General features: G+C 40.9%; 4 protein-coding genes and 1 long non-coding RNA gene across 10 annotated transcripts; 2 read left to right on the top strand and 3 right to left on the bottom strand.

The window, feature by feature from the left end:
• Nucleotides 1-468: 468 nt before the first annotated feature.
• Nucleotides 469-6,252, bottom strand: LOC137841053 (dual specificity protein phosphatase 3-like). Its single transcript, XM_068653452.1, has 3 exons — nucleotides 5,957-6,252; nucleotides 5,528-5,760; nucleotides 469-1,222 (listed from the first exon to the last, which is right to left on the bottom strand). The coding sequence occupies exons 1-3, from the start codon at nucleotides 6,079-6,081 to the stop codon at nucleotides 1,194-1,196; spliced, it is 387 nt and encodes a 128-aa protein (XP_068509553.1). The 5' UTR covers nucleotides 6,082-6,252; the 3' UTR covers nucleotides 469-1,193.
• LOC125983037 (stonustoxin subunit alpha) lies at nucleotides 2,037-4,985 on the bottom strand. The gene is made up of 4 exons (XM_049743881.2): nucleotides 4,878-4,985; nucleotides 4,647-4,785; nucleotides 3,106-4,575; nucleotides 2,037-3,023 (listed from the first exon to the last, which is right to left on the bottom strand). The coding sequence occupies exons 2-4, from the start codon at nucleotides 4,762-4,764 to the stop codon at nucleotides 2,485-2,487; spliced, it is 2,127 nt and encodes a 708-aa protein (XP_049599838.1). The 5' UTR covers nucleotides 4,765-4,785; nucleotides 4,878-4,985; the 3' UTR covers nucleotides 2,037-2,484.
• LOC137841054 (uncharacterized) lies at nucleotides 4,961-14,619 on the top strand. Of its 3 annotated transcripts, XR_011088387.1 has the most exons (6): nucleotides 4,961-4,975; nucleotides 5,550-5,630; nucleotides 8,767-8,947; nucleotides 10,470-10,626; nucleotides 13,869-13,983; nucleotides 14,175-14,619. It is a non-coding gene; the product is annotated as an uncharacterized lncRNA (long non-coding RNA). The 3 variants fall into 3 exon arrangements; XR_011088388.1 differs by lacking the exon at nucleotides 8,767-8,947; XR_011088386.1 differs by lacking the exons at nucleotides 4,961-4,975; nucleotides 5,550-5,630; nucleotides 8,767-8,947 and having other exon boundaries at nucleotides 10,416-10,626.
• prl (prolactin) lies at nucleotides 6,301-8,717 on the bottom strand. Its single transcript, XM_049743971.2, has 5 exons — nucleotides 7,777-8,717; nucleotides 7,306-7,418; nucleotides 7,127-7,234; nucleotides 6,882-7,064; nucleotides 6,301-6,819 (listed from the first exon to the last, which is right to left on the bottom strand). The coding sequence occupies exons 1-5, from the start codon at nucleotides 7,817-7,819 to the stop codon at nucleotides 6,628-6,630; spliced, it is 639 nt and encodes a 212-aa protein (XP_049599928.1). The 5' UTR covers nucleotides 7,820-8,717; the 3' UTR covers nucleotides 6,301-6,627.
• Nucleotides 14,620-15,941: 1,322 nt separating the features above from the next.
• On the top strand, nucleotides 15,942-27,286 carry LOC125983031 (serine/threonine-protein kinase BRSK2). Of its 4 annotated transcripts, none has more exons than XM_049743868.2 (20): nucleotides 15,942-17,207; nucleotides 17,858-17,952; nucleotides 18,634-18,719; nucleotides 18,902-19,042; nucleotides 19,158-19,274; nucleotides 19,466-19,499; nucleotides 19,568-19,636; nucleotides 19,725-19,871; nucleotides 20,584-20,615; nucleotides 21,028-21,192; nucleotides 21,270-21,367; nucleotides 21,439-21,589; nucleotides 21,651-21,711; nucleotides 22,017-22,623; nucleotides 22,808-22,856; nucleotides 23,097-23,220; nucleotides 23,306-23,407; nucleotides 23,531-23,639; nucleotides 24,171-24,260; nucleotides 24,346-27,286. In XM_049743868.2, exons 1-20 carry the CDS (start codon nucleotides 17,114-17,116, stop codon nucleotides 24,546-24,548), a joined length of 2,574 nt encoding a protein of 857 aa, XP_049599825.1. In that variant the 5' UTR covers nucleotides 15,942-17,113; the 3' UTR covers nucleotides 24,549-27,286. The 4 variants fall into 4 exon arrangements, with proteins under 4 accessions (XP_049599825.1, XP_049599826.1, XP_049599828.1 ...); XM_049743869.2 differs by having other exon boundaries at nucleotides 24,171-24,278; nucleotides 24,346-24,554; XM_049743871.2 differs by having other exon boundaries at nucleotides 15,944-17,207; nucleotides 22,347-22,623.
• Nucleotides 27,287-27,299: the final 13 nt, after the last annotated feature.

Raw genomic sequence — 27,299 nt, 5'->3', positions numbered from 1 at the left:
AAAGTTGGCGAAGATGGGTTTCAAGTTGTCTTTGCCTATTGGTCTGGTTAATATTGTTTTTGTTGTTATATGTAATAAAAAGCAAAAACATGAAGTCAAATTGAAGACAAAGTATGCTCATGAAGATGACCTTTGCATTTAGCATTGCTTTACACACAAACATAACACAATTATTTGATGTTTTTGTGCAAAGACTATGATCATACAACTTTGACAGTTTCCGTTTTTTGATCGGCCCAAAATCTCCATGCCAGGTTTTCAGCATTTTTTGCATTATCTGCCAGTGGCATTATTCGTAATTAAAACCGACATGCAAATCAAATTGCTCTAAGCAAATTCTGTACTAACCTCTCCCATTTTTCAGGAGATGTGACAAACGCAGCAAAACTCAAGACACATAGTAAAGTAAGGACAAGTATTGCAATATTGTTTCCTGGTGTCCGAAAAAACAATCATGATGACAAAAACTGGCTGCAACATCTCAATTTATTTAAAAAAAATGAAGACGATTTGAAGTATTGGTATTTCAGCAAGAAATATGAAGTCATTTATTATATTAGGTTCCTTTTCAAGCTGGCCATAAACCAACATGGCGCCCTCTGGTGGACAGTTGGCGTATCTGAATGGTGGCTCGCCAGAACGCTGTTTGACCTACTTTGTACAAACAAATATCGCCGTTTTTTTAAATACGTAATAACTCACGCATCGCTGACATAGATGCGTGGATAAACCTCGTGGACGTGTTTAGTTGGCCAGCTGTAAAACCCTCTGCCGTCTATCAACAAGTCGTTGAGCTGCTGGAGAGTCACTTCGAAAGCCGCCGACATGGCTCTGCTCAGCTCTGCTCCGCTTGCGTGACGTCACGGAGTTTTTTTTTTTTTTTATCAGCCATGCCAGGTTTTCAACATTTTTGCATTATCCGCTAGTGGCATTTTTCTTAATTAAAACCAACATGCAAATCAAACATAATAAGCAAATTCTGGACTAACCTCTCCCATTTTTGTATGCCAGAGCTTCCTCGATAAAGTCTGCTGCCTCTTGGAAGAAAACGCTGATGTCGAAGTGATCCGTATCACTGGCTGCCACTCCATGGTAGGTGATTCCTGTTCCTGCATAAAACTCTGTGCTGGTGTTCACGTGCATAAAGGAATTTCCCTCTGCAGCGTTGAGAATGTGGGTGATTCCCAAACTCTTCAAGCGCGTCGTATTTGTCGCCACAAACCTGCACGGAAGAAGTTCAGGAGAAATATGAGAAATATGAAGTCAGTTTTTGATACAAGATTCCTTTTCCAGCTGGCCATAAACCAATATGGCTCCCTCTGGCGGACAGTTGGCGTATCTGTATGGTGGCAACGCCAAGCAGAACGCTGCTTGACCTACTTTTCACAAAAACATTTTTTAAAGGCCTAATAACTCGCGCATCGCCGACGTAGATGCGTGGATAAACCTCGTGGACGTGTTTAGTTGGCCAGCTGTAAAACCCCCTGTCGTCTGTCAACAAGTCGTTGAGCTGCTGGAGAGTCACTTCGAAAGCCGCCGACATGGCTCAGCTCTGCTCTGCTCTGCTTGCGTGACGTCACGGAGTTTATTTTTTGTTGGTGAAGGCACCAGTGAGCAAAACACAAGCAGGCATGTTGCAGAAAGACAGAATGACAGAAAAATCCAAGGTGTTTATGGGAAGAAGCGTTTAGGGAATGTCATTTACAGTGTGTGTCCCAAGTGAGATTTCATTTGTGATGTCAAAGGTCAACTTAAAGAGAAATAGGAAGTCCTATATTTCATTTTATTCAATCTCAATTTTTGCAGCCAGTAAAAAACAGCGAACAACATAAATTAAGTAAACATTGTTTTTTTTTTTTATTATGTCTTCAGTGCATGATTTCTTTGTTATATTTTTTATATTTTATTGTATTTTTAATACATATTAATAAGATTATATTTTATAATATATATTACATTTTATTTATTTTTTCATAAAAAGTGTCTGTTTCTTGTTATCATCCACTTTCAATTCACTTATGAGAGACACAATAGTGTGATGATGAAAAAGCATTTTTATTGTCCATGTGACCTTAACAATGTATTGACAATGAAGTTCCATCGTACAGAACACATGGTGTGATTTGCCAAGGCCGCTGAGAAGCTCATCAAGCAAAGCATTCATTAGCGGTTAACTAGATGGAACACATGTTCCGAGCCAAAACCACAATACACCAAAAGTACAATTGAATAGAATCGGAAGGTTCTTAGTTTTCCCAAAATTCATGTATTGAAATCGAAATAAGTTTGAATCGAATCACATCCGTGATGTCTTCACATTCTTGGCACTTTTCCTTGCCCAAATGATTTGACTGCAAACTTGAGTGTCATGAGGATGAACCAAAAAAGCAATCAATGTCTTATTAACCAAGTTCCAATACTCAACAACAAATAACTGCGTTTAAAACACCTTCTTGCCGTGTGAAGCAAAATCAATATCGTGTGCTAATACGTCAATCGGGCAAAACTTTGTTTGTCAAAAACGGCAAAACCCGGGTATAGTGGTTTTTCGAAATCCTTTTCAAAAGTATACAAATGTTTCAGTTTGTTTCCATTGACACCATAGAAGGACAGGGTGCCCCCAGGGTGGTCAAGAAACACTCCAAGCTTGAGCATGCCAGCAGTAGAATCTTTCCAAATAGAAGTATCGAGTTTGATGCGATTTGGAAGCTTCACTTCAAATACATTGCTCGCATGCATTCCCCAATTATGAACATCATCAACAAATCTTTGAGAACGAAAACCCGTACTCTTCCTGGGAGTTGTTTCGTATGCCGCTGCGACAATAATGTGACCCCTCCACTCCACTTCCCAATAGTGACGACCACTTAGTGGCTCGTTGCATAGAACCTGGGGATGACCCATAAATCTGTCGTTGTTAGCGGGATACGTCCTGACGCTGCCGTATGTCACCTTCTGATTCTCTTCTGACAAACTCAGATTTTCGTGGGCGGTATCTTGGTTCAAGGTGAGTTCGACAGCATCTGATGGGAAGACAAAAAAAAAAAAAGTACAGTTGCTGTCGTTTGACGTCAAAGTAAAAAAAAAAACAAAGAATGAACTTACTCCAGATGACATCATTTCTGTCCGTGATTTTGTTTACCAGTGGGACGGCGGGCGCTGTAAAGTTGTCAGTCTCCAGAATGCCGTTTTTGTAATGGTAGATGGAAGATCCCTTGTATTCCTCATTTTTCATGGCAGTTATGAGAAACTTGACATTACTGCTACGCCGCAGAGGTTTGGCATATTGAAGGAACTTTTGGGCCTTTTCTCTCATTTGTTTGACCACGTCCTCGGGGAAGGACGTGTACATTTGGGTGGTTCCTCCGAGTTTGAACGTGTCTAAGTATTTGGACATGACCTCAACGTAGGGGTCATTCTCATCCAAGTCGGTGAAAACATAGCAAAGAACATTTTTGACATCCGTAGAGAAGACCACTTGATCCAATTCTGATTTAGTGCGCACCACGTAAGCGTTTGATTCCTCCATTATCATGTTCACGCAAGACTCGATGATATTGATGTCTCGTTCTTTGGTGTCCAACCATCTTTGAAGGTGCTCTTGACGGAATGGAGAACTTTCACGATCATCGAAGACTTTTGCTAAAGAGCTCTCGTCTTCTTGCCCGGCGCGGATTGAAGGAAGCTTGTTGGACATGGCCTTTTGGAGCGAAATTTTGTAATTCGAGACAAGTTTTTGGAAACTGCTCACGTTTGTTTGTATGACGGGAAAGTTTTGCGAGGCGCTGCTGTCCAAACAATCGTTGCATCTCATTCTCACTTCCCTTTCATCTTCCATAGCTTGGTGAATTTCTGTCACTAGTGAGACGCTGAGGTCTTTGACCAGCACAGCAGCTTTGTCGTAGAGCGCTGCCAGAGGATACAGCCAGACAACCAGGGGAGAGCAGTTGTCCTTATCCGACAAGAGCGACGGAAGCTCACAGTAGGTCTCCACCGCTTGGACAAAGTTGGCGGGGTTTTTTTTGAGAATGAGATCCCCAAAGAACTTGCAGGTGAACTTGTTAATCAGATTCTCCTCTTTTTCAGACAGCTTTATCCGGGCACTTCCTTCAATTGCAAATGTCGGAATCTTCTTGACCGCAGCCTGCATTTTACCTTGAATATCTTGAACACTGCTTGCCTCCAACTTCTCGCTGTCAAAGACAAAGACTGCATTTGCCCCGTACTGGATGCCTGTGACCAAATGTGTGGCTTTGCCGTCCTCGATTATTTTTTTCTGTTGGCTGGTTAGTGGTCCAAGAGCAGAAAAAGACAGCTGCTTAAAGGTGGTGGTAGCTTTATACTGAAAAGTTACCCTGCTCTGGTTCTTGAATTTCTTCTGGTCATTCAGGTACTTGGCAGAACCTTCAACTTTGATCAAGCCACATAAGAAACTCATACTCAGAGAAGCTTTCACATCCAACATAGAAGACCTCTTTTCGATGGTGTCCGAGGCTGTAATTTGAAAGGAACTGCTTTTTTGAGCCGAAGTACTAGTATGGCTTTCTAAAGTGTCTTTGTCCCAAAGAGTGAAACCTGCCGAAGTGAGATATATACTTGATGATCAAGGTTTCACAACAATAACAAAGAGGTGAATCGAGTTGTACCTGGGATTAATTCATCTTTGCACGCATTATAGAGCATCCCCAAGGTGAAGGGCTGACCCAGAGCAGACACTTTAAGTGTGCCCGACATCTTTGCAGACAGTTTAAGTGTGTCCGACATCCTTGCAGATCGGAAGAGTAGCTGACGGGCAAAAAGGAAAACGACGCTTTGTTGTAACAGTAATGCATCAGCTATTGGCGTTCATTCCGATTCAATCGGTAGTCAACACTCACCTGACGAAGGTGCGATGATCAGCCGAGCTGTTTGAGAGTCGTCCGGGCTTCTGTCTCGAGATGAGCGATGATCAGTGAGGTTGCCGGCCCATTTATAGGTATGATTGGCCGGTCTTTTGCATGCGTGTATTTTCATAGTTTTTGCTTAGTTAAATGATATCCATATCGAATAATCAAATCCTAATAACGAACGACTATAACGAAATAGTAACGAAATGATGACCTTTTCAAAATTCTATTACCAAAGAACTTGTGAAGTGAAGTGGGATGTTTTTAGTTCTCACTGAGAGACAAATGATATCAAAGTTGGCGAAGATGGGTTTCAAGTTGTCTTTGCCTATTGGTCTGGTTAATATTGGGTTTTTTGGAATATGTAATAAAAAGCAAAAGCATGAAGTCAAATTGAAAACAAAGTAAGCTCATGAAGATGACCTTTGCATTTAGCATTGCTTTACACACAAATATAACACAATTATTTGATGTTTTTGTGCAAAGACTATGATCATACAACTTTGACAGTTTCCGTTTTTTTGATCGGCCCAAAATCTCCATGCCAGGTTTTCAGCATTTTTTGCATTATCTGCCAGTGGCATTATTCTTAATTAAAACCGACATGCAAATCAAACATAATAAGCAAATTCTGTACTAACCTCTCCCGTTTTTGTATGCCAGAGCTTCCTCGATAAAGTCTGCTGCCTCTTGGAAGAAAACGCTGATGTCGAAGTGATCCGTATCACTGGCTGCCACTCCATGGTAGGTGATCCCTGTTCCTGCATAAAACTCTGTGCTGGTGTTCACGTGCATAAAGGAATTTCCCTCTGCAGCGTTGAGAATGTGGGTGATTCCCAAACTCTTCAAGCGCGTCGTATTTGTCGCCACAAACCTGCACGGAAGAAGTTCAGGAGAAATATGAGAAATATGAAGTCAGTTTTTGATATAAGATTCCTTTTCCAGCTGGCCATAAACCAATATGGCTCCCTCTGGCGGACAGTTGGCGTATCTGTATGGTGGCAACGCCAAGCAGAACGCTGCTTGACCTACTTTTCACAAAAACATTTTTTAAAGGCCTAATAACTCGCGCATCGCCGACGTAGATGCGTGGATAAACCTCGTGGACGTGTTTAGTTGGCCAGCTGTAAAACCCCCTGTCGTCTGTCAACAAGTCGTTGAGCTGCTGGAGAGTCACTTCGAAAGCCGCCGACATGGCTCTGCTCTGCTCTGCTCTGCTTGCGTGACGTCACGGAGTTTATTTTTTCTTGGTGAAGGCACCAGTGAGCAAAACACAAGCAGGCATGTTGCAGAAAGACAGAATGACAGAAAAATCCAAGGTGTTTATGGGAAGAAGCGTTTAGGGAATGTCATTTACAGTGTGTGTCCCAAGTGAGATTTCATTTGTGATGTCAAAGGTCAACTTAAAGATAAATAGGGAGTCCTATATTTCATTTTATTCAATCTCAATATTTGCAGCCAGTAAAAAACAGCGAACAAATCCGAAAATCAGGTTTCAGATGTGACTAAACTAGTACATCACCTTAATTGATTATTAAATAATGATGAGAAATGAAATGAGCAGACCAAAGCTTTATACTACTTCTTAAAACGATACCTTCACCTGACTTCATCATCCCCTATTAAATAATATAAGCCATCTAAATCATAATGCATATTGCTCAACTGAATTGCCGTACTATACAAGCTTTTGAAAAAGAAAAATCTCAAAGCCGTCCGGTCCGGTGTGATGTTTCGCTCTTCAACACAAGTGAGGTTGCAGTTTTGCTGCCCGGCATCGGAGGACTTTCAAAAAACTGTCGATCTTGTGGGAATCGCGGCGAAAGCAGGACAAGAGAAACTGAAATTTGATTAGTTTAGATGTCTTGTCCTGCCCGATGTCATTGCCGCCTCTGTAGGGCAGCGAGGAGATGGTCTGAGTTGCCGGGTCCATCTGTGGAAGCAAAGATGTTCTGACGTTTCACAACAATGTCATTTCATTTCAAAAACACGCACCTTGCCAGATAGGATGTTGAGACCATCTCCAAGGTTCTTGGAATGCTCCTGCAACTCCTGGATCTTATTGATGATTTTGCTTTGAGCCGGGTGTGGCAGGGTATTAGCGGAAGAGGACAAAACCACCAGCGGGTCCACCCAGGCTTGGAGCAAGGAACGAGCCAGGGAGAGCAGTTCTGACTCCTGAAAAGGGCAAACAAATTGATTGGCTATGTTGTGGAGCAAGTTTTGCAAAATTCCCTTACAGATACTTGAAGGGCTTGCTCTTTGTCACTGGGTGTCTGCAATGACGACGTGTGGCACGCTGAAGGCCGGGGCATGAGCATTCGGCCTATAGGAGTTAAATGAGAATCCTGGCAGGAGTAGATATGATCAGCGTAGTTATGGATTTTTTTGGGTGGCACACTTAGAAGCGAGTACTCACTATCTCGTGGGTGAGTGTTGTGCTCAGAGAGTGGAGTTTGTCAGAGTGCTGAGAGGCTCGGTCCAGTAGGTCACTGACCGGGACACCGCTGCAGACTGCCACCACATACAACACTTGAAAAAAGAAATACAAATATTGCGTCATATTGCTCGCAAGAATTAATTCATTCATTCCAACCATTTATTTGTCATACGGTGTATTTATTCTGTACAGCATTGCGGTCAAATTGGAATTATTGATGCTGTTTTATTGAAGGATTTTTCAAAATAAAATGATTTACTCTTTCTTCATGTCTGTATATTATAAAATGGTGTTTTGCAGTGCTGAATGAGAAAAAATGCTGATAATTAGACTCAGCTTAGCTTATATTTAGCTCCTGAAATATTTGGAAAATGATCTCGTACGTGATGTCATCATTTTCTAAAACTAAATTCAGCAATGTGATTGGTCAAAAAAGTGTGAGTCTCTTACCAGTGATGAAAGGTTTCCGACCATTCCATCTTCCGTGAGCCATTTTTCTTCCCTGGGCGGTTTGTCTTTGATTTCTCCTTCTTTGCTCTGACTCGGGTTTCCTTCCATTTTATAGTTCGTCTGCTTCAAGTGTTTGGTTATGTAGCAGTAACCACAGCATGTGCTAATTGTTTGGTACTTGTTAGTCTGGTTAATAATGCAAGCATAGTCCAGGAGATGTGAATGGATGCAACAGCCACAGGTTGACTTGCACGTTTTTGTGTGGCACGGAAGTGGAAAAAGCTTCTTGGTCACAATTAGGTAGATGAATAAAAACATGCACGCAATGTTTGTCAATGACTTTGTGACGTACTTTCTTCCCGTTGATACTTAGTTTGATGGGTGGATTAGAACTGACGCAACTGACCTTTATAGCTCTAATCAATTTGCTTTTCATTTTAAACAGTATAAAAGAAAAAATTAAAATGAGGACATCTGGTAAATTTTGAACAAATCAATCAAGAATGGTGGTGAGTGTGCCAGCAGGGGTGTGTAGACTTTTTATACCCAACTCCTTTGGGAATCGTTGTATTCTTTACTGTGTTGATTGGCTTAACAAAGATAAATACATAACTTCATTATATACAGGTTTTTTTTTCAGTTTTGGCAATCGATGCAAAGATAGAAAGTATGCTATTCTGCATTTCTTGAGTATTTATTTTTGTGTGTCCTATACGTTGACGTTCCTCTGTCCTCTGATCTTATATAACCAAACGGCCCTATTCAAGTTCTACTTGCCGATAAGAAATGAATTGCCCTTTTCAAGCAAAAATTAGATACCGCATGTACGAAAAATCTCCAGGACTAATCTCACAGAAGTTACATTTCAAACTAAACTAAAAGTTTGGTTTTTTTCGTTTTTTTCTGTTGCATTGTTGTCGTTTGGTGTATAATTCCTAGCCAAGCTCATTTTTTTCTAACCATATCCCCCTTCCCCCCCTTTTGTGTCAGCACCTCCTGTTTTAAATGCAAACACACATGCACACTCCGAGAGGAACACACGCCCCCTTCCAAAAAGAGAAAAAAAAAATCATTCTACAAGTTGCAGGCTACCGGCTCGTTGACATCTGAAGGTGATTCATTGTCACCCTTAAACTTTTGGACTGTCCAACTCGGCTGCTGCAGCATATTGGTAGGAGTTTTTTGCTATTTGTTATTCATTGTTGACATTCTTCAAGTGAGGCCACATTTGGTCCCTAAAGTACATGATGTTCTTTCCTGGCACATGGACTCACATGTACATGTGGAAGGAAGAGACTTCATGCAAAAAACATGTAATTAGTTACTCTTTGGTAGAAAACTTTCTTTGCAGTCTGGGGGGAAAATGAAAGTGTAACACATCATGATACAGTCAGCTATGTTTGCACAAAAAAGTCAATTCATAGTTTGGTAGAGAGTGTTCATTCAAAATTGGATCCAGGACAAAAGTTAATTGAATGTCATTCGATGCTAATGTAATTTAGAAACTGCACAGTGTTTTTTATGAATGAGCTTTTGCATTATTTTTGCCAGTTAGATGCCCTTGAGGCAATGTGCTAATCACAGATAGGTTGTGGTGAAACACTTAAAAAAAAAAAGAAAAAGAAACTATGTGCTACATATGAGCTTTCACATTTGTCTAAAATTCACACATGGATGTGATGAAAATTTACTTCTTTTTTTTTTAAACCCAAAATATTCATAGTTGGGTCTGTCTCTGGCTGGCAAGAAACAATTAAATATGGTATTGTTACATAACATTACACAAGTTAAAAAAAAAAAAAACTTTCTATAGAATTCTTCTTTTTAAAGAGCCAGTTCACCCACCTCACAGAAACTTTGGGCTATGACTGAATTTTTTAAATGTGGAGTTTTACGTCTAAAGTCCAATCTTAAATTAATAATAATAATTTTATACATTTTTGGGCTACCTGAATGACTGCATATAAATGTGGAATTAATCAAGTACTCGTTGGTATATTGCTTTAAAATATAAAAAATATTACGCCCCTCTTCTACAAGAAATGAAAGTTTTTCCCGTTTTTTTCTTTGACCTTGGAAAGTTTTTGAAATGTTCACACAAAAACAAAATTCATAATGAGGCAATAATATCACTTAAACTTTACTAACCAATCCCAAGTTAATTCTGTCCTCACTAAATTCTATTGTTAACATTTATTATAGACTAACATTGTCTTTGCTTCTCCACAAAGTTCCAAATATTGTAATGAATAAGGTCACCACAAGGTGACGCCCCACCCCATTTTCAAGCGCTTCACTTTTGCAGCGTCCATTCAAACCAGTAAGCATTCAACAAAGGCTTGGTTGACAGCAATCAATTGCACATTCCATCAAAGCATATGATGACATTGACATGATGTTTAAAAAAAAAAGAAAAAAAAAGTCCCTTCCTGTCTCTTGCAACCTGTTACCACCCAGAAGTGTTTGCCAATCAACTTCCTCACAATGTCAGCTTGCGTCACTGACCTTTAAACCCCCCGCAAGCCCCTGCTCAGCCTCCCACCCTGACCCATGCTATCATCTCACGTGTACCTCCCTCCCTCCCTCCCTCCCTCCCTCCCTCCTCCTCTCGTGCGCCCTCCCCTTTGACTTACTTGCTTGCATTCCCACTGTCTGTCTCTCTCTGTCTCCACCGGTGGTGCTCGGATCCCCAGGCTGACGTTTGGAGGACAGGAACAGGAACAGGAGCAGGACACACTTACCCATCAGCAGCACCACAGACATGTCGGACTCCGAGACCGCCGCCGCCGCTCCAGCCGAGGCCCCAGTTCCTGCTCCCTGTGCCGGTATCAAGGCCGATCTGGACAAATGGTAAGTGATGTGCAACTTTTGAATGATGTTGCTTGTACTTTTGTGCAAGCTTCATGTCAAAATTTGGTGACCTCATGGTTGTCAGCCACAGTTATGTCATGCAATAAAATATAAATGCATGGTAATCATGATTGCTTAGTATCCCAAAACTATATTGAAGTTTGGATTTAAAAAAAACAAAATACAAATTTAACCGGGTGAGGTTTAATTCCGTATATCCGAAAAATCCGAGATACTAAAATGGAGTCTCTTTAGAGGACGATGTGCACCGCGCTGAAAGTCACCACCAACCCAAGCTCTTTTTTAACCGACTGTGACACGTTAGCACAGTCTTGGGGTCAAGGTCACCGAAACTTGGGGTACCCAATGTTCGGAACAAAGATTTGGAGATAAATGCTTTGTGACAGCGGGGTGAGCTTTGATTCCCATCCGTCCGCATGGATGAAGGTTGGGAATCTGCTTACGTCACTTGCCTCCTCTTCCCAGAATACCTTGCGTTGTTAGCGCGTTGCTTTTTTTTCCCCGAGTCTTCTCTTGCATATCACAATTAGGAGGAACCCTGCTCGTGTTCTAAACCTTCCGACTGACCTCAATCTCATACAGACCTCCAACAATAAGGATGCTTGACGTGCGATGTGATGATGTAACACTTTGCATCCCATCGTTGTACTTCACGTGTAGCGTTGTACGCGTAATGTGGGTTGTATTGATTCTCGTGAGAACAGAAATTATTATCGTCATTCTCATTTAAAGTTATTATTATTTACTTGTTCCCATGAATTGCATATTTTCATCCTGTTTGGGTTAAATTTAAGTCGTTTTGAAGTTTGATATAACATTAGAGGTGCTACCAAATTGATCTATACTGATGTAAAGTCATAAGAATAACAAAAAATGAACATAAAATGAACAGGGCTAAACTTTCAGGTTTTCATATGCTTGTGTTCAACTGCGATAAAGTAATGGTGAGGTGTGACTTGGTCCAAATTTGGTGCTGAATGAGGGAGTCGGTTTCAACTCGTTTATAATATACAAGCACATCTATGAAGTGAAAATATGGCCCGTGTTTAATAGTTGTCAGAACACACGACTGGCTGAGCTTGCACACTTAACATGGCAATCTGTGTAATCAATACTGGAGTCTTCTGTGTATTTATAGAAGGCGGCTTTTAGAAGTCACGGCTCGTGGCATGTCAGATTGGGACCGTGTGACATATATATCAACTTTCTGCTCTCCACCAGCTTTTAAGTTAAATTATTATTTTTATTTTTTACCTTATGCGGCACTCATCAATATGCGTTCATTTGATAACTTCCTAAAATGACCTCCAAAGGCCTACTTTGAAACTTTTTGCAAAAATGCTACTACATAGCTACTGTTTTTTTCCCCAAATCTGCAATTTTTTTTAAAGTCGTGTTGATTTCGAGAAAATAGAGGTGCTAATATTCACTCTATTGTATGTTGCAAACATGTAAATGTGAAGGCCCACCCCCTTGCTTTACCCTTTACCCTTTACTTTCCGTGCATGTATACACACACCCAGATACACACATATAATCTTTCCATTACTGATTGACAGCAATTGCATGTTCAGTCATGCACCCTCATACTTGGTATTTTCCATTGTGGGATTCAGTGACTCAGCAAAAATGTGTAATTTGAGAGCACTGTGCGAAAAAAAATTCAGTGTCATAAAACTTCTTTCCTTAACAGAACTTGGAAGCTTTAATGTACCTTTCAAAATAAAACTACTTTTATATTGTACTAAAAAAGTTATCTAGTCATCTTGATTTAGGACAAAAGCTGCAAGAAAAAAAAAATCTATATTTATTTCAAATTCTTACTTTTCATTATCAAACAGATATTACTTATTATATATTATATATATATCCGCAAGTGTTTATTATTCATTTATTTTTGTAAGGGTGCCATTAAATAAAACTCACATTGTCATGTGTGTGTGAACCCAATGAACTTTCCCGTCCGTGTTTCCGAACATCACTCATTTGACTAATGTTCTACATTATTTGTTGCTGCTGCACCTGCCGAGCGATCTATAATGCATGTCAGTCCCAGAAGACAACCTACAACACCATCATTATAAATAATTCAACTTCTTTTGTGACAGACAGCCGGACGCCATCACACGGCCGGCGATGACCGCAAATACATCCTCATAGTTAGGAATGATCATTTCAAAACTAATATTCACTCTGGGTTTAATCCAAAACCTTTTGAGTTGATACGTGTCATCTGTTGCTATGACAATTTAGCTTGACCCTGTAATACGACCTTCCGTAACTTGCTCTCTCGGGACGTTGTGTGATGGCTCCTGGTGATGATGTCATCCGGCTCCTCCTTTCCTGTAATCCTGCCCCCCCGGCCACACACACACGCTCACATCGAAATATGATGTAATCTCATCAGTTTCCACTTCTCTCATGACACACATAGCATTCAGCGTTTTCTGCAGCCTCCCGGCATTTTCAAGTGCTGAGTGATAAGCTGCAGCTACCAGCTGCATGTTGCATCACACTCAGGCACTCAGCCAGCTGAAACAGTCCGATTTATTACAATTTATTTAAATATCTTCAATATTTGAATATAATTATAAGCCTTCATGTGCGCGGCCATCTTGAAAATGGAAGTTAGCCCAGTGAATGATGGATCAGAGCAACTCTTTGTTATCATTTAAATATTAATGAATGGATGGAGGGGGGAGGGGGCTACTACTATAAGTGCTGACATTCAAATTATGTCACCCAGCCAGTCTCTAAACTCAGCCTTCCACCTGCGTGTCTTGTCGTGGTCCCATCATCACGCAACCTCCCTTGCACCCTCAGCCCCTCCCTCTCTCCCTCCCTCCCCCCTCCATGGTGTTGTGTCAAACAGATGGGTACATACACACTCTTCCTTTTGTGTCGTAAAACTCCTCCCACCGCCCTCGCCTCCTTCTCATGCTCCATCGCCCTAATGCATTTGGACAGTATCGGATGCAGAATTTGGGTGCTGCATGAGTGCCTGAAATAATCTCTCTCTCTCTCTCTCTCTCTCTGTCCCTTTTCCACTTGCAAGCTTAGATCACTTTACTTAATGTTAGCACTGGAATTGTTTTGGCGACAGATCATAATCTTGCTGCCTCTTATCCCTTACCTGACAATGAATTTGATTTAAAGTGCAGTCACAGTGGAGCACTTTTTAATAAATCCAATGTCTTAATATTTGTGTATTTGTCTTTTAGTGTGGCGGAGAAGGGAGTAGAAGCATGCAAAGACCTCCTGGAGGCCTTCGAAGCATGTGTGAAGAGCTCTGCTGAGGGGACATCATGAGCCAGGAGTTGCTGTTCAAACCTCAATGTGAGCATAAACCATCAATTGTTATTTCCAGAATAAAAGACAAACAGGCTATAATTGAAAAGAAAAAAAGAATACCGTATTTATATTGGCCTTATATATCATTAGCATGTGACAGGCTCAACCATTAAATTATATTAATCAAGTCATGTGATCTGTCTGATTATCTTCACCTCCCTCCAACTTTCTGCTAGGTCCACTGCACTAAGTCTTCCGAGTTCCCGGCATTCCCTTCTGCACACCGGCACAGGACTGAATGGCAACACCAACGATGATGCTCACGGTGTGACGAGCACTGTGTTGATTCGGGCTGAGTTTGGGACCTGGCGGCAGTAACCCTATTTTCCTTGTCTGTCCTCCATCCCTCCCTCTGTTTCAACCCTTGTCCTTCAGTCTTCCGCCATTCCCTCTCTCCCACTATGGCTGATGTATGGTGCATTGATACTTCCAGAGAACTAATGGCTAGTTATGTAAATTCTTGAGATGAATACTATCAATGGAAATAAAAGTACAAAATAATTGGTATATGAAAGTTCTTTTAAAGTGGGCTCGTGGACTCGATTTATTTTGCAGCTCCACTGACGCTGTGCCGAGCGAAGACTGCATATTTCGAGGTATCGGTAAAGCCGCTAAATCCCATTTCAATGGCTGACGTCTGTGACTCTCTCCCAAAGCGACACAATGAATAGTCACCGCTCAATCACTCAAATCCTTTTTTTTTTTAAACCTGCACTGCATCGTGTTGGCGGTCCAATTATGGCTGACATGTTCTTTTGTAACTCCACCCACACGTGTCTGCATGTTTGAACTTTAAGTTCATGTACTCAATGTACTGTATGACTCTAAACAGGTGTAAAGTGCTTCAAGGTTGGTGTCATGTGAAAGGCTAAACCATTTTTGTTCCGACATGCATGACAGCACACACATGATAATGATTCATCAAAGTTTCATTTTGTTTCTATACCAATTATAATCCTTTAAAAATGGTTATTGTTGTCTCAAAATAATGAAAACACCTTTTATATCAAAATAATCTAGATCTGTGACAGTGTCAATCAAAACTGCATTTTGTCATTGCACAGTTTGGTTGACACTCATCTTGTAGTATTGATCTTTATCACACTGCAGAGCTGTGTTAATAATTATTTCTAAAATGTAGTCACAACAGTACCCTCATGTGGCCAGAAAGTGTATTTCACCCAAAAGGTGCCTATGGCATATGTATAGAACTTAAAGAAAAGCTTTTTTTTAACAATCTTAGTTTATCACTGTTATTATAGCTACAAATTAGATTTTTGTTTTTACAAGACAGATATAGATAATCATTTTATTTTAAATCAAGGTCAACCTTAATTTTAATTCCATTACATCATTTTTGCTGTTGTGACTTTCGACTTGTCCTTTCTGTGCCACTACTTGCATGATTTACTTGGCACAGGTTTGACTGTTTACTGGATGCTCTTCCTGGGAGTGGCTGGGTATTGGGACACTCATACGAGGATCTTGGGTGAGGGTATGAAATCAGCACCAAATTCTGTATTTTGATGCTTAACTTCATAATTATTTCTCAATGCATGTATTACGCACAACAGATTAAACTATGTCTGCCATCTAGCGGTGATTGGTGATATTACAACTTCAAACCAGATGTACATTGGCTCCTGGAGATTAACAAAAATACACGTATAATTGATGCCCATTGCAATCAACTGGGATCAGATGGATAACGTTCTTTGAAAAGCTAAAAAAAAAAAAGGTAAAAATAAGAATATTGGGGGGGGGGGGAAATCTGTCAATAGCTGAATCAGCAGTTCCCTCCCCAAAAACCTTTCTTTTTTTTGTTTAACCTTGTTATAGAGTGTTTAGCTGCAGGGTGGGGGCAAGAGAAACTGAAAGGGAGAGAGAGAGAGAGAGTGACGGAGGAGGGGAGGGGAGGGGTGGGAGTCGTAGGGAGGGGGGAGGGAAGCGGAACCCGGATGCTGATGCTGACCGTATTGGATGAATAGAATAGAAGGATGCAGGAGGGGAGGAGGACTAAAGAGAACGGGACCGTTACGGACTGCAGAGTGCTGGATGAAGGCCATCCCGTCAGTGATGAGCAACTTCTGAAACATCAAGTGTGCTTTTTGGACTGATCTCTTTTTCGCTTGGAGGAGATGCGGGCATAGGATGAGCACGGTCGGCCGGGGAGAGGAGAACTGTGCCGTCCACCAGACTAGCTGAGCCGAGGATGCCGCTTTGGGCTTCCTGGAACAAGCGACACCGGAAGCGGCACTTTTTCGGGTCTTCGTGATCCAAAATCTACGTTCGGAACCAGGGCGGGTTCGTCTTGTCTGGCCCGGTCTGTCAGCGCCTCTTTGACGCTCCCCCCCCCAACCGCCCGCCCTCCCGCCTGCCCTCCCCCTTCTTCCTCTATTTCCTGATGCAGGGCCGAGGAGGGGGTGAGCCAAAGTGTGTACCGGATATTGGAAAAGCCATTCTGGATGCTGATGCTGCTCCTGCTGCTGTGATAATAGACGATTATCTAGTCTAACGTCGAACGAGCGAGCACATGAACCCATCGAGGCTGTAGAGAAGAAGACTCGAGCTAAGACGGATTCCGAAATGTATTTTTGACATTAGGAGAGAGGAAGGAAAGGGGGGGTCCCTAGTATCGATCAGAGCATGGATTGAGGCATTCTGACTTGGGATATTTGAGACTCTGCACTTGCAGAAATCAATCTGTTAGTCTTCCTGTTCACGTCTGAGTAAGATCTGCACCACTTTAGTACAAACGCACGCACTCAAAGAAGGAGCAGGGTGGCTATTCATATTTTGGGAGCACCTCCACCGTCACGTCATCCCCCTCTGATCTCCACGTTTTTCTACGTAAAAACCGATCATCCCAGTAAAAGACCACACTGGTTTCTTACTTTAGTAAGATTCTTTTCTTCTTTTTTTTTTTGGGTGGGGGCGGGCTTGGAGGCTATACGACAAACAAGTGAATGGGAGTAGCCTGCAGGGCCCGGCGTTAGATCACGACCACCTCCGACGCGAAAGTCTTCTGGGATGAGCCTTGCTGCATTGCGAGTCGAAACGGGTCCTCAGCTCTTTTGATTCGTCTCCTCTGAAACTGGCTCGATTTTTTGGGGCAATGTCGGGGAAAATGAGCAGCAAGGAACTGGGCCAGTCCAACCAGTACGTGGGGCCTTACCGGCTGGAGAAGACCCTCGGGAAGGGACAGACTGGTAGGAATCTCCTTGCAGTAGTTTCATCTGTCATTGCATTCTTTACTTCCTTGTTTAGAAATCGTCACTTCATTAGGTACACCCACATAATGTAATAGTCTTTAATGGTACATTTAGTTGCTACAACTCTATTTATGATAGTGCATGGTGGACAAGTGGTTAATAGTATGTCTGTGAGGTTCTGGGTTTGAATCTCATTTGCATGATTGTTAAATTAAATCGCCCAGAAATATTAATAGTGTGAATGGGTGTGTGCACAGTCCAGTTTAGGGTGTAGGCTTCCCCATGCACCTTCATCGCTATAGACAATCTGCATTGCATCATACTGAGAAATGTTTCAAATATTTTTTGTTATTAAATAAGGTAGCAAGCAATTCTAGTATCATTGGTGGACATTGTGTCTCTTGAGCTACTTTATTCGATATACATTAAAGGACCTGCATTGATGATTAGCCATACTTAAGTGTCGCTGCCAAACAACCACAAACTATTTCATCAAGTATTATTTTGGCTTGGTTAGCTCACGCGTTATTCTATTTGGAGTTTTAAAAATGTGATTATTCTCTCCAGTGCAAATTTATATTGCGCTACAATAAAGCTACTGTTAAATTCATTTCTGAAAGCGCTTTTGTATTGCTCTTTTGTTTCAGGACTGGTGAAGTTAGGTGTGCACTGTATAACGGGACAGAAAGTTGCCATAAAGATTGTCAACAGAGAAAAACTGTCAGAATCAGTTCTCATGAAGGTATCTATCATTCCAATCACCAACGCGTTTTATATTTATATGAAATATATTGTTTCACGAGTGTGTAGGATTGCTTCCGTATACACCACATTGAGATGATTTAATTGAATTTTGAATTTAATTGAACTTGAAATGTCTGCTCACTGTCAACCATAGTGGCCTGTTAGTTAAGGTTTTTTTTTATTTTTATTTACATTTTGGAGCTTAAGTCATTTTTCTTAAATTAACTTTAAGTTAAATTTGTGCAGTTTGTCATCCCTTGATACCAAAATCAGCAATCATCAATCTGTTCAATATTTTCACGCACTGGCAGCCTCATAAGTCAATTATAAAAATAGATAAATAAATAAAAATGACAAATACTTAATTAATGAAATGATTCATGTAACTCAATCATTTAATCCACATATTTTGGAGAGTGTGTTTGCTGCTGCATCTATTTTTAAATCATTTTGATATGTCTCCGTCATAGCTGCATTCTACTCTGGCTCTTTCGCCTCATTGTTTTCAGGCTTGAAATGCAAAACCCTTAATGGGGTCGAGCACCTCGATCTGCTGACTAGCTTAGCTCTCTCTCTTCCATCATATTTATGTGCCTCTACCCACTTCTTCATTTTAACATCCTATCTCTATTTCTCTAAATCCTGCCTCATCCCTATCTCCCTCCATCTGTCACTGCAGGTGGAGAGAGAAATAGCAATTCTGAAACTAATTGAGCACCCTCATGTTCTGAAGCTGCATGATGTCTATGAAAATAACAAGTATCTGTGAGTATCTCCCTGCTGAATGAATGAATCGGGGGGGAAAAATACAAACAAAAATTGTCCAGTTGTTAGCTAAGCAGAATTTGCATTTATAGCGGTAGCATCAGCAATGTTTTTGATGCTGGTTTATTTCCGTTTCCAAAAATGCTGCTTCCGTCTTTTCACGGCCTTTCGTTACCTGCCAGGTACCTGGTGTTGGAGCATGTGTCTGGTGGAGAGCTCTTTGACTACCTGGTGAAAAAGGGCAGGCTGACCCCTAAAGAGGCCAGGAAGTTCTTCAGACAGATCATCTCCGCTCTGGATTTCTGCCACAGTTACTCCATATGGTCAGTGCACCGCAGTTAAAAAGGATATTTTGAATAACTATGAGTTTAATAACATACAAAATGCAAATGCTTTTTGAAAACATTTTTTTTTTTTAATATTTGCATATCTATCCAGTCACAGAGACTTGAAGCCTGAGAATCTTCTCCTGGATGAGAAGAACAACATCAGGATTGCTGATTTTGGCATGGCCTCATTACAGGTTGGGGACAGTCTACTAGAAACTAGTTGTGGGTAAGTTTTGTTGCCCAGGTCATAATATATAGTACATCGGATGAACTTTGAACCTCACAAAAGCAGTTGTATTTATTTCAAAATGAAAAGTACTGCCAATTGTCAGTTGTTATTGACAATTTGTAAATTGATCTGAGCGTGTGAAGATCAATTTGCTGAGCGATATATTTAAAAACTCCTTTTCATTACAGATCCCCGCATTATGCTTGCCCTGAAGTCATTAGGGTAAGTGAGTTTGTGTTTACATGCTAAGTGTTTGGTTTTGCATGTGTAATAATAATGTTTTCCTCTAGGGGGAGAAGTATGACGGGCGTAGGGCAGATGTCTGGAGTTGTGGAGTCATCCTTTTTGCACTTCTTGTGGTAAATATGTTTTTGTGTTTTCAGTATTTTTATTTATTCTCTCCCCTTTTCCCAATAAATGTTTCATTTGATTAATTTTCCTTCACAGGGTGCTTTGCCGTTTGACCACGACAACCTCCGGCAGCTTCTGGAAAAAGTGAAAAGTGGAGTGTTCCATATGCCCCACTTTATACCACCTGACTGTCAAGCGCTGCTCAAAGGGATGATAGAAGTCAACCCTGACAAGAGACTCACGGTAAGTGACTTTGTCGCACATTACAGCCACCTACAGGACTGGAGTGGAACAACAGCGCTTAGCATATTTTTAATAATGACACAGATGTGAGGAAGTGAAGTGCAGGGCTACATAAAGCTTCATTACAGTGAGAACTCTTTGGCCCAGCGTTAAAAATAGAGCAGTACTCCCTTCAAAAATATCTTTCCACTCAAGTTGTAAATTAATGCTTAGGATGGAAAATAAAAAGGATTATGTTGATACAAGGAACAAAGAGGTAAAACCGGGACACAGTGGCACAAAAAAAAAGTGTAAAATAGAAGCAGAGATAAAGAGAACGTCTCATCAGTTAGTCATTCAGTTAACCACGGATCACAGATTTAATCAAAGCTGTGCATTCGTCTGATGAACTTCTGATTAATGGAGTCTGAAACGAGGTCAGAGATCCTCTGTTTTTTTTTTTTTGCTGGACAGCCGGTTCCCTTCGAACCACTCACAACACATGCAAAGACAGTTCAAATATACAACGTATGACTTAGTTATGATAAAAGATGATGTGGTATTGTAAAACCTTTAATTAACGGATTGTAAAATGAGTATTTACCTTATATTGATGACAAACCTGATAAGGAGATGAATTATCATTTACTGTTGCTCAGGCCAAAGCTACAGCAATATTGCTTTGGTGCCACCTTTTTAGTTGATACATGGCTTTTGTATTTGTACCTTACAGCTAGAAGCAATACAGATCCACGCTTGGTACCAGTAAGTATATTCCTTTTTTTATATAATTGTACCTGTTTGCCTTTTATCCCCCCCCCCCCCCATTAGGTTTAATTAATGATAAGCTCCACTCACGGGACATTAGGAACATCTTCACAATGTAATAGATGCAATAATTGGCCTTAACAATGCTAATTAGCCAAGTGTATTGTTTACATGTAGAATTGTAGCTGTAATTTGCTGTGGTGCGGAATTGCTCTGCATCATCTGCTGTGGTTTTTCTAATGATTACTCACACCATGGAGCTACTTGAAAGCGACATCTTAATCCCATCATTTTATTCTTTACTGGTTTTCCCATCTTAAAATGTATACTGTGCGATACATTACAGATATTATTAATATATAATATTAATATGTCTTTAAAATAATATTGTCTTTCCTTCGCTTCTCAGGAGCGGTCGCAACGAGCCGTGCCCTGAGCAGCCCCCTCCTCGTCGCGTGTGCGTGACAAGGGTGCTATCGTTGACCGACCTGGACCCTGATGTTCTGGAAAGCATGTACTCTTTAGGCTGCTTCCGGGATCGGGTCAAACTCACACGGGACCTTACGAGTGAGGAGTAAGTCAATCGAAGCCATCCGATTTAATCGATCTGTTGTGAATTATCATTGATAGAATGATTTGTCTGGTGTGCAGAGAGAACCAGGAAAAGATGATTTACTACCTCCTGTTGGACAGAAAAGAGCGCTACCCCAGCTATGAGGACGAAGATCTGCCCCCGAGAAATGACGCCGGTGAGACACATCTCAAATATGAAATACGTAGCAACAAAATGATTTTGATTTTGCATTGCAACTCGTCAAAGACCCCCCTAGGAAGCGCGTAGACTCGCCGATGCTGACCCGCCACGGCCGTTGTAGACCAGAGAGGAAGAGTTTGGAAGTTCTCAGTGTGACTGAACAGGGCTCTCCTACCCCACCCCGCAGGAATCTGGACACTAATGCACACAGCCAAAGGTGGATATATAGATAAGCTTGAGAAGGAGAAAGGATCTCATGTGTTTGCTCTTTCCAAAAGGTCTCGCTCAGTGAGTGGAGCATCCACGGGTCTCTCTTCTAGTCCTCTCAGCAGTCCCAGGGTAAGAAGCTGTCTTTATTCTACATCTTCTAGTGACTGGGACAAATGTCTTGATAGTGTAGTGGTTTGACATGATGATTGACTGGTGACCAATCCAGCGGGGGTAAAAAAATGTATCCAGTGTTGTCTATGGCTTTCTGAAAGCTCTTCACATTCTCAGCCACTGTCATTTTTTTGTTATAGTCTTTGTGACATCATGAATTCATCCCAACATCTTGTTTGTTGGAAGAATGGCTTCCATGTATCATTTCATGACCATTTCTTTCTCTCTCTCTCTCTCTCTCTCATGTCTCCACATCCTGTCAGAGCCCGGTGTTCACTTTCAGCCAATCGGAAGTAACCGCAGCTTCCTCCTCTAAAGATCCCAAAGCGGCGAGCGCAACCACCCCTCGGCCTATCCGCCCGGCGCCCGACCCCAAAACTCAGACCCTCCCGTCCAAAGGCCCCACTGAGCGTCCCCATCTCAACTCCATGAAGTCCCTCCCGCTCCAGACCCCACGCACTCCATCACCATCCCCCTCTCCGCTTCTCTCTCCCATCCCTCGCTTTTTCAACTTTCCCTCTCCGTCTGTGTTCAAGTCCAAGAATGCCCACTCCTCGTCTAACTCCTCTGCCGCCACTCCTCCTGTGTCGCAGGTCACGCCGCAAGGCTCACCTCTCCCCACCCCGTTGGGCACGCCCGTGCACCAAATCCAACACCCTTCCTCCACAACCCCTCCCTCCTCCTCCTCCTCGTCTTCTTCTCCCAGAGGGGATGGATCTGGAGGGGCTTCTCTGTCACTGACGCCGCCCTCCAGTCCAGGTAGCAGCGGCGGACTAGCCTCCTCTAGCTCCGCCCACTGGAGAACAAGGCTCAACTCGTTCAAAAACAACCTGCTGGGCTCGCCACGTTTCCACCGGCGCAAACTCCAAGGTGAGACGGGGAGAATTCTCGTCTTCTGTTCTGACTTGATCGTTCTTTGTGTTAAAAATCAAATGTAATTATGAGGAAGAAGATTTGTTTTGTGTCCAAAATATCTTCTGGAATGAGTTCTGTGTCTTTAATTAGGACTTTTCAATTCACTGCCTTTTATCCATCTTTGTTTTTCATTCTGTAGTCCCAACATCAGAGGACATGTCCAGTTTAACTCCAGAGTCCAGTCCAGAGTAAGAACATATTCACCGTCCTTGGAACTAAAGATGAGACTGAACATTGAATTCCGCTTGTACTGTGACATCATAGCAAAACAAAACAAAAACAGGATAAAGAAAATGCACATCAGCATGAAAACGATGGTACAGAAACATAAGAGGGGCTAATTAGTTGCTGCCTCTAACGAATTCAGGATTTAAAGCTCTCATCATGAAGATCCTGCTGGTGCTCTAATGTGTGACTCTCGTTAACAGACTGGCCAAGAGGTCCTGGTTTGGCAATTTCATCAGCCTGGAGAAAGAGGAGCAAATCTTTGTTTTGATTCGAGACAAACCCCTCAGCTCTATCAAGGCGGACATTGTCCATGCATTTCTTTCGGTAAGTACAACCGACCTTAATTGGTCTGAAATTTGTTTATGAAGAGGGGAAGATAATATATATATTTTTTTTACTCCATTTTCAGATCCCTTCCTTAGGTCACAGTGTTGTGTCTCAGAACAGTTTTCGGGCTGAGTACAAATCCTCTGGTGGCCCGTCGGTTTTCCAGAAGCCTGTCAAGTTCCAAGTATTATTTCTTTTTTTCTTGATCAACACTTATGAACCCTGTTGAAATAATTCTTCGAGAGTGTCTTAAAGAAAGCAAAAAAATCTCATTTTTATTTGATGTGTGTTTTGGTTTGTCCTTCAGGTGGACATCGGTTTCTCTGAAGGAGACCGGGAACTGGAAAAGGAGCGAGCAGAGAGGGAAGGCAGAAAAGCGCTTGGCATATACAGCGTCACCTTCACCCTAATAACAGGTAGAGTGAGCTATTTATGCTTGAGTGGACAGACAGCGTGCATTTGGCACTCCATCCCTGAAAGCAGCTGATGTCAAGCATCAGTTCAAACTCATTCTTTTTCTTTTTACACATTACATTGGTTATTATTAAAAAATAATTTCTTACATTTCTTTTGAATTATAGTCATACTACATCCGCTACGTACTGAATACTAAATATATGACACATGCTAATTAAACCGTGAATGTCATAATGATGTTTTTCATTGCACAAAAAAAATTGCACTTTTGGGGGTACAATAATAAATAACAAAAAAATAACCCACACACAAAAGACTCCATAAATAAAGATGTATTGTATTTGTAATTGTGAATATTTTTATTAAACATTATATTTGTTATTGTTTTAATTCATATTAATTAATAATAAATAATAATACAATTAATCTAATATTTTCTCAAGGAAAAAATTCAACTTACATTCCGACATAGTGTTTTTTTTTTTTTTTTATTGCGTTATTTATATTTTCCTCCTCTTTTTTTGTTTCAGGTCCTAGTCGCAGATTCAAGAGGGTGGTGGAAACCATCCAAGCTCAGCTCCTTAGTACTCATGATCAACCTTCTGTGCAGGCACTGGCTGGTGTGTAACTCATAAGCTGTATGTACCCGTAGTTCTATTCTTGGTCCCATCTCTTTCCTCTTAAATGTCACCTTGCATCCTTCAGATGAGAAGAACGGCAAACCCTCCCGGCAGCCCGGCACACCTTCGCGTCAGCCTTCGGAAAGTGATCGGTGCGAGAAGGAGCGTGCGGCGGCGGATGCGGCGAGTGGAAGCGGCAACAACGACGACGGAGGTATCTTACAAGGGTCGGGGAAAGAAAAAACTTTATTTCTCTCCACAACCAATGGGACACAGTCACACCCCTGAACAGAATGCTATGAAGAAGAGGCGGGATATCTACTCTGTCCTTTATCCTACCCGCATCCCGTTTTTTTTTCCTTCTTTCTGCCTTGCTACTTCAGTTCCTAGCGGCGGATTGGAAAAGCGAAAAGATTTAACGTAAAGCTCCGTGGATTTTTCTCAGTCCTCAAGGAGAAATCAGAAGCAAGATCTCCTCCACCACCACCAAAAAAAAAAAAAAAAAAAAAAATCCCACCTTAGAAGAAAATGTCACACGTTCACACGCTAATGAAGAAAGCACACGACCTGCTCACTAACGTACGGGATGCTTCACCTACTTCACACTTTGTTGCAAGCTTCTGATCAACATCCAATGACCGACGTTTTCATTCCTCATTTCCGGTTTTCATGAATGCTTCTCAACTTGACCTTTAACCTGACATCATGACTTACATGATTTTATGGAATGTCTATTTAAAATGAGCAAAAAAAAACAAAGGTTGTGTCTTGAGAAATGACGAAGAACTGGATGGGTCGGAATTACAGGAGGGTTATTGATAAGGGATGCTGTATTATGGCAAAAACAAAACACACAAAAACATCACAGAAGATGGATCTGATACTTATGTGTACCGGGATATATATATATAAAAAAAAACAAAAAAAACAATAAGGCCCACTGATGCATCTTATCCTTGCGATTGATTAAGTTTCATTTCAGAATCAAAATGATAAACGCTATGATACCGTATTGCCTTTAACGGAGGAGAAATAGTGGATCACCATTTCGATGTTTCCCCATTTATCACTTAGTAGAGGAGTCCCTCAAGCAAAAAGATGTTAGAGACAGGACACATACGGAATAGCTCACATTGAAAAGTAACAGAAAGACAAAAGGGGTTTTATTTACTTTTGTTTATCATCATGTTGATTAAATCCAAAATCCCTCGTGTTATATGTTTTTCATCGACATATCTGAACTTATTTTTTTTCCACGTCCCCATACCAAAATCCACTCTAACCTTTAGATATCATTTTGTTTTATTTGTCAGGCTAGCAGAAAATAATCATGGCTACGAATATTAATGCCCGCGACCCTCGTGAAGATAAAATAAATGAATGAATTAATTTGGAAACCATCCCAAAGCACACATTTATTGATTTATTTGTTTATTTTTCAATGATATCAGATATCAGCCAATGACAAGCAATGTATTGCTCCCAAAGGGCAAAAGAAAGAATGTAAAACACATTGATTGTGATGTCTGTCATGGTAAAAAACAAAACAAAAAAAAAAACAATTGCCTAGAGGGGGAAGGCAAGAGAAATTGCGAGCCACATATGATTGTTTTTTTTTGTAGTCTACTCCGGTCTGTCTGTATTTTCATGCCACCAGCAAAATAGGCCCTATCAATATGAATGTTTTACATTTAAAGGTTTATTTTTTTTCCAATTCTGTATTTATTATTTATCTCTCATCGACCACAAAAGCTTTGATTATTGTGACAATTTATGCTGCAAAAACCCACCTGTATTGTTATGTGTTGTTAATTTTGAACCCACTTTGCTACACTAAATGACTTACACCACCAAAGATAAAAATCGTACTCAAACATAAGATAAGATAAGGCTTTAAAAAATGTTTCTCTGTCATTGTCTTTGACACTCTTCGCTAAAAAGAGAGCACGGGCTGTATGTTTCTGGAATGTAAGGAAATTAGTGCAAACATGCATGTACTAACACTATCACGGGCACTCCACTTCTAAAATTAAACACAATTTTTAGCTACAATTACAAAGTATGGCAGCAGTCTTTCAATCCTCCAAAATAGTCATTGATCTTTGGAATCCTTTGTGGCGACAACAACAACAGTTATTTTATAATTTTTCAATTAAGCACTGACTTACAAATGAGCTTGCGTTTGTCTTGTCATGTACGTCCATCCAGTTTAAATGTCAGAAATGTTTGGAGGAATAAGCAAATATGGGCACTGGGAAGTCATGATTTTTCCTTTAGGTTTGCAAAACGAAGAAAAAATATTACAAACCCAAGCAATTAAAGATCGATTGTGTTGTATCATATGAGGAATAGATGGAAATGTGGGAAAATAGTCCTGGAAAAATAAAAAAATACTCAAAAGTCAATATCTGGCAAGGCATCAGGGAGGGACCAAGGATATTAGGGGAGGGAGGTACCCCCAAAGTCCCCCCTCTAGCTCCGCCAGTGATTAAGGTTAAAGTTTTTTTTTCTGAGAAGAAACCTTTTCAATACAGATAGAAAGAAAAGCATGATAAGAAAAACACAAAGGGCTGCTGCTTTTAAAACTACCTAGCGCAGAATACATCGCTATTATTGAAATATATGTCAGCCACCCCACCCCAATCACTGTCATTTAATCACTCCCCTTGCCTTTGTATACATTTTACACTGATTACTTCACCGCACATGCACCCTATATAACTTTGTCTGTCTTCATCGTATGCCATCTGTTTCTGTGTAGCATTCATTGTCTTTTATCGACACTGTAGTCGCCATAAAACGTTCTCCCTCATTATTCCTAAGTGTCATTCTTTTAGTCCCACTACAATCATTTGTCTCCCACCCATGTGCACCAAACACAGCTCATCTTTCACCCTCCACTCAAACTGCTGAAACGAAAACAAATTCTAAAATATTAATTATGACTGGTATGAGGGGAAACAGAAATGATTATTGCCTGTGAGAAATGTTTATTAATAAACAGCAATGGAATTATCTATGAGGAATTGAGCTCATATT

Source organism: Syngnathus scovelli, chromosome 16 (assembly GCF_024217435.2).
Source record: "Syngnathus scovelli strain Florida chromosome 16, RoL_Ssco_1.2, whole genome shotgun sequence".
Classification (NCBI taxonomy): Eukaryota; Metazoa; Chordata; class Actinopteri; order Syngnathiformes; family Syngnathidae; genus Syngnathus; species Syngnathus scovelli.
This window is presented reverse-complemented; position numbering and strand designations above follow the sequence as displayed.

Excerpts from the sequence above, each read along its gene's own strand:
- LOC125983031 (XM_049743868.2), top strand. The coding sequence starts at position 17,114 with ATGTCGGGGAAAATGAGCAGCAAGGAACTGGGCCAGTCCAACCAGTAC. Across the intron at positions 19,872-20,583 it reads ACCCTGACAAGAGACTCACG|CTAGAAGCAATACAGATCCA; the intron begins GTAAGTGACTTT and ends TGTACCTTACAG. Across the intron at positions 21,368-21,438 it reads GCCCCCGAGAAATGACGCCG|ACCCCCCTAGGAAGCGCGTA; the intron begins GTGAGACACATC and ends AACTCGTCAAAG.
- LOC137841053 (XM_068653452.1), bottom strand. The coding sequence starts at position 6,081 with ATGTCGGCGGCTTTCGAAGTGACTCTCCAGCAGCTCAACGACTTGTTG. Across the intron at positions 5,761-5,956 it reads CGCATCTACGTCGGCGATGC|GTTTGTGGCGACAAATACGA; the intron begins GCGAGTTATTAG and ends TCTTCCGTGCAG. Across the intron at positions 1,223-5,527 it reads GGCATACAAAAACGGGAGAG|GTTTGTGGCGACAAATACGA; the intron begins GTTAGTACAGAA and ends TCTTCCGTGCAG.
- prl (XM_049743971.2), bottom strand. The coding sequence starts at position 7,819 with ATGGCTCACGGAAGATGGAATGGTCGGAAACCTTTCATCACTG. Across the intron at positions 7,419-7,776 it reads TCGGAAACCTTTCATCACTG|TGTTGTATGTGGTGGCAGTC; the intron begins GTAAGAGACTCA and ends TCTTTTTTCAAG. Across the intron at positions 6,820-6,881 it reads TCAACATCCTATCTGGCAAG|ATGGACCCGGCAACTCAGAC; the intron begins GTGCGTGTTTTT and ends TTGCTTCCACAG.
- LOC125983037 (XM_049743881.2), bottom strand. The coding sequence starts at position 4,764 with ATGTCGGACACACTTAAACTGTCTGCAAAGATGTCGGGCACACTTAAA. Across the intron at positions 4,576-4,646 it reads CAAAGATGAATTAATCCCAG|GTTTCACTCTTTGGGACAAA; the intron begins GTACAACTCGAT and ends TCACTTCGGCAG. Across the intron at positions 3,024-3,105 it reads CAGAAATGATGTCATCTGGA|ATGCTGTCGAACTCACCTTG; the intron begins GTAAGTTCATTC and ends TCTTCCCATCAG.